The sequence below is a fragment of the Momordica charantia genome (assembly GCF_013281855.1).
Source record: "Momordica charantia cultivar OHB3-1 chromosome 2 unlocalized genomic scaffold, Mcharantia_2.0 BLBB01000002.1, whole genome shotgun sequence".
Classification (NCBI taxonomy): domain Eukaryota; kingdom Viridiplantae; phylum Streptophyta; class Magnoliopsida; order Cucurbitales; family Cucurbitaceae; genus Momordica; species Momordica charantia.
In genome coordinates this window covers 1,784,347-1,790,170 of record NW_028275160.1, presented here as the reverse complement: position 1 = coordinate 1,790,170, position 5,824 = coordinate 1,784,347, and the positions used below count along the sequence as shown (strand labels likewise).

Below are 5,824 nucleotides of genomic sequence, written 5' to 3'. Positions count from 1 at the left end.
GCAAAAGTGATTTTGAGTTTATGGACTTATAGAACCAATAATAACTTTTTCTTTTAATACAAAAATATGTGAAGGTGAAGATTCAAATTCACAACTTATTACTCAAACATGAATAGTTTATTCAATTAAGTCAAACATGAATAGTTTATTGAGCTAAGTATAGATTAACAACATATGTTATAACTAAATAATATATAAAAATAGAAATAGTTTTTGTATTTAATGACGGGTAAATATACTATTAATATAATTTTAGGAAAGAATGATTGTGTTTGTAACGTAGTACGAAGTTTCCGTGTCTCTGTGGGTATCTTTATCAGAATGGGCAAACAACTATGCAGTGGACTCGCCGTGCAACCATGGCAATCAATCCCGGACTCAAAGAACTCTCATAATTTTCCACAATTGAGAGCAGGGAGAGAATTTCTCCCTAAATCGAGACCTTGAAGAATTTTGCGTGTTCCTCAGTACTCATACCAGAGGTTGGAACTTGGAAGGCTTCTGAATTTTGCAGGCGCTTGATAAAGCAGAAGGTTCGCTCAGCAGAAAGAGATGGCCATCCTTTATGCGGTGGTGGCAAGAGGTACGGTGATATTGGCCGAGTTCAGTGCGGTGACTGGCAATACCGGCGCTGTCGCGCGGCGGATCCTCGAGAAGCTGCCGAATGAAGCAGATTCTAGGCTCTGCTTCTCTCAGGAACGCTACATCTTTCACATTCTGAGATCTGATGGCTTCACCTTCCTCTGTATGGCCAACGACGCATTTGGCAGTAAGTGTTTTCTCCTTGTTATGTTATCGATTTTCTGCCTTTGCGCCTCTTGTTCTCTACTACGCATTAATCATATTCGGATTAGGTTTTTGAATTGGTGCCTGAGGCAAATAGATAATGTTGATGTTTTTCGTACCTGTGCCCTTCAACTCACAGTGGAATTAGATACTTCGCTTAATTAATTTTGTTCACCTTCAATTAACTAGCAACGGATTCTAAAATAAGGAAGAAAGAGGAAAGTTATTGGTTTCTTAGAAGAGAACTTACTATGTATGAGATTATTAGACTGTCCAGAGGATATGCCTTTTTTTGGCTTTGTCGAGTCACGTTTTATTGAGAGGGAACCAGGTAACGACTATGGTGCAAGAGATGAAGGCCCGAAGGTTGAAACTCCTCTACTCTTTGTTGGTACATCAAAACGATGATTTATTTGTTATTTCTCCCCGTTCCCTTTCTCAGCGTCAAAGAAATTGTCAAACTTGCAACCGATGGAGCAATTTTCACTTTTCACGAACATATTAATCTAGTTATACTTTCCCTATTCTTTCAGGGAGAGTTCCTTTTTCTTACTTGGAGGATATCCATATGAGGTTCATGAAAAATTATGGTCGAGTGGCCCACTATGCCCCTGCATATGCGATGAATGATGAATTTTCAAGAGTGTTACATCAACAAATGGAATTTTTTTCTAGCAATCCTAGTGCTGATACCCTCAACCGTGTTAGAGGTGAAGTAAATGAGGCAAGTATATTTTTTATACTGCATATATGTAGCATCAAGGGACACGTACAATTTATTCAACATTCCATTAGTTCTTGAAGTGGACGGAGTCTTAATCTTTATCTTACGGAATTCTGCTAATACTGTGTGCTTTATCTTCTGGTTAGAAGTTATAACTATATCCATAGCCAATTCAAGAGAGCATTAAATGTAAGCCACGTATTTGTTGTTTTTACTAACTTAAGCAACTACTTTTAAAGGGATGCTTAGAGACGTGTGATCTATCATTAAACAAAGACTTCTCCTTCTCACTTAAATATTTTGTCTTCTTGCTTGAGGTTTCCAGAGCCATGATCAAGCCTGGTAGATGCATCTTCTTCCTCCTAAAGAATTTGCTAGTTCACATGTCATTTTGATACATTATTCATTTCTTTTTTATTCAAAATTTGTAGTGGTAATGTGATAGGATTGTGATAGCATTATTAGGATTATAATATAATACTCATACTCAGAAAGTTTATTAGAGTTGAGTGGTTATGAATTAGTGAGTTGGGGGGGGGGGGGGGGGGGTTGGGTTGGTAAGATTATCACACTAGTATTCACTTTTAGCTTTAATACCAATAGTTTCTTAATTTTCCACTTCAATTCATTGTTTGTTAAAGCACAATCATCATTATGAATGGATCCAAAGTTTAGGGAAATTTTGTTGAAAGTGCACAGTAGGCTCTGATATAATGATACAATGAGTGTTTTTGCATTCATCATTGAGCTTCAATATATGGAATGCTATCCTCAATCTTGTTTTCTCATGCTTGATATTCTCTAAGAATGAAAGGCTAAGCCCATAGATAAGCTAAAACAGATTGTGGTGAGCAGGGTCCATGAGGAAATTATTTCTGCAGTTTATAATAGGATTAATTAGCCTCCCATACAATCACGGATGATAGGAGGAATGCATGGGAGAATTAGGCATCTTTTGTAAAAAGGGGTTGTGTTGCCTCATGTAAGGTTGTCAGAGGTATATGATGAGTGTAAGCATGAGACAGGCCAGGGGTGCACCTGGTTGTCCGGGAGAGCATCAAACCTTTCCAAAACTTGTTAAATATGTATTTTCTTTCCATAGTTTTTTTTTTTGGATAAATTCATTGAACAAAGGGAGCAACAAACGACCTAAGGACAGGTGGCAAGAAGACCCCTTCCCAAACCAAAACTAACATAGAAAAGCTCTCCAATTTGCATAATCGTAGAGAGACTGTATTTTCTTTCCGTAGTAATACAACAATGTGATAGCCTCAATTTTATTTATCAATACACAAGCCAAGGGAGATAGAGAGCTCCCCTTCTCTCCCAGTTCTCAACAGAGAAACCAGAAGGAAAAACTATCCGATAAGATACCCCAAAACAACTAATCCCCCTCCTTAAACCCTATGGGCCCACACATAACTAACAAAATTTTCTATGGGCCCCCTTGATACTACATAATACCACCTCTCACACCGACTCCTTCCTCAAGTCACACACATACACTCATACATTCTAGTAATTTGGGGCCTACCACAATGCTTTCGCTTTAGTATTCTGTCAAGTGGCTCATTAGTTTGGCTGAATTTATGGTATCTGTGTCAACTTCACAGACACTGAATTGGAGTTTCACCTTACGTTACCAAGTTTTGCATCATTATGAAAAATGAAGGATCAGTTGCTGATAAAATGGCTTGCCAAAAGGATGGAAACTTTTGGTGCCTGATATGTTGTGATATGGAACAAATTTAAGCCAGGGAATTTCGTGAGTCTGGAACTGCACTTGAAATAGATCTTACTTTTTAGATTTTAATCTTAAACCCTCAAATCTGCTATCATGTCATCCTTGTGTGCTCCTTTGGCTATGATACTTAATTGTCCACTTCAATTTCTGGTCCCTATCATAATGTTAGCATATATTCTTTTTTCTGGTGGTACTTTTCTTCTCTGTCCCTAAAATCTTGTGTTGGAGACATTTTATTAGTAAAAAAAGAGTTCAATAATTAATGGAGAAGATAATATCCTTCCCTTTGGCAAAAGTTTCTAAAATCTCTTAAATTGGTATAAATCCTAAAAGGAGAATAGTTACGAAAAGGTTTATACAAACAAGACCAGCTTTTCCACTAAAATTAATTATCAAGTGTCCTCAGATATTACCACACTTTCATTACATTTTATTCTCTATCGGTATGTGTTTTTCTTCATTGCACCTTTGGCTTTTGCAGATACGAACTGTTATGGTGGACAATATTGAAAAAATACTGGAGAGAGGTGATCGTATTGAACTTCTCGTTGATAAAACTTCAACAATGCAAGACGGTGCATTTCATTTCAAGAAACAGTCCAAGCGACTTCGTCGAGCTCTTTGGATGAAAAATGCCAAACTTTTGTAAGTAATTTGGAGGATGTTTGAATTTTTTTAAAATTGCTTTTAGACTGATTTTTAAATTTAAATATATAATAAACTTAGATGAATTTGTATGGAAAAGCAGTTCAATATTATTTCTATTACCTAGGACATGTTTGGGATAGTCAAAATCACTTTTGTCATTTTCTAAAATTACTAGTATATCATTGTCAAACATTACAATTTTAAATGGATGTGATTTTGGCAATGACAAAAGTAGTTTTGATCATGCTAAGATCACTTTCAAACACTGTTTGATACTGAAATACAAGTAATTTTAGAAAATGGCAAAAGTAATTATGCCAAAATCACTTTCATCGTGTCCTTACTATTCAGGAAAAAAAATTCATCAATTGCATTAATTTTGACTTCAAACTTGGATACGTGTGCAATCTTTACTTTGTTTTAGTACAAAAACATGTGGGGTGGGGGGTTCGAACACATCTAACCAATCGAGCTAGGTTGAGTTTGGCAATCTTTCCTTTTAACTTGAATAAGGGTTGCAATCTTTACCTTTTGATGGACTTTGATTTGAAGAATGGTGAAAGAAACATCAAGTATTTTTAGAAATCTTTTGTCCAACATGGTCTTTGAGTAGCTATTTTTTTGTTTTTAAAAACAAAAAGTTATTTTCAACCAGAACTTCCAAACAGCCCAGGGAGTTCGTAGCATATGACTCTGGTAACAGGGATTGTAGAAGATGATGATTATGGAAGAATCTATATAGATTGAGATATACCGTCTTCAGCTTAGAGAACGTGACTAAGAAGAAAAGGGTGATGAAACACCGTGTCAAATTATTATGTTGCTCACTGTAGATATTTGCGAATAATCATTTTTTGGTTTCACAATTAAAGTGAACCTTACCTGATGATGTTATGAGTTCCTAAGCAGGAACGTAATTGCATCAATGAATAAGTTTGTGTGTTGTTATTTGGTAAAGATTTAAGCCTGTTTGATGTTTTGAGTACTAAGTCTGTTAAAAAAATTTGGTTTTTTGATAGAATCTTATATTTGCATCTTTACAGAGCCCTGTTGACATGCTTGATCGTAGTGTTGCTGTATGCAATAGTTGCCGCTTTCTGTGGGGGAATTACTCTATCTTCCTGCAGATCTTAAATTCCACCACAGGTCTGATTACGATGATGGATATTAAGCTGCTTCGGGGACTTTCAAAATGGAGGATGGATTAAGCGGCTTTGCACTACAGATTACAGAATCGTAACATATAATAATTTCATGTTCATAAAGCTGTAAACTTGTAGATTTGCCCCTCCTGTAAATTCCTCTCTTTGGTTGCAGTTTGTGCGTAGCAGCTAGCTGCTGCTAATTGCTCATGGAAAGCTTGTTGAGTTATACTTTCGTATCCAACTAGTTTTATTTCGTTTTGTAAATTGCCTGATATTTAGTGTTGTGCTATGTTATTATTTGAAGTATTCTTATATTTCAAAGGACATTGCCACCATTCCTGCCTCCCAGTTTCAATAGATTCTAAATTTCTCATGATCTTAAGTTTTATAAGTTTGAGCTTTTACACAAACAAGAATTCCGACTTCACTTCTTGTAAATCTGCTGCCGTGTTCTGAGATAGAGCTGAAATGAAACTCTTAAACTGTGTCGGGGGAAACCTTTGTTTAATCTTCTTCTTCATCAATTTGCGCACCTCATCACCTGTTTACCTGCTATTAAAGCATTTTATTACCATACAATCATCTTCATCTTACGGTTCTAACACGGTAATCGTATATCTTATTCTTCTTCTGCTAATTCATAGTAGAATTTACATGTTGAAGGCCTGTGATTTTCATTACTTTAGTTTTCGTCATCGCTACAGGGATCTTCTGTCAGGATCCAATTGATAATTTCAATTGGTGGGTGATTAATGTCCCTGTCATTAAAGAATGAAT

General features: G+C 36.0%; 1 protein-coding gene across 1 annotated transcript; it reads left to right on the top strand.

Moving 5' to 3' along the window:
• Positions 1-348: 348 nt before the first annotated feature.
• Positions 349-5,423, top strand: VAMP714 (vesicle-associated membrane protein 714). The gene is made up of 4 exons (XM_022297368.2): positions 349-769; positions 1,320-1,510; positions 3,736-3,899; positions 4,946-5,423. Exons 1-4 carry the CDS (start codon positions 553-555, stop codon positions 5,034-5,036), a joined length of 663 nt encoding a protein of 220 aa, XP_022153060.2. The 5' UTR covers positions 349-552; the 3' UTR covers positions 5,037-5,423.
• The last annotated feature ends 401 nt before the right edge of the window (positions 5,424-5,824 follow it).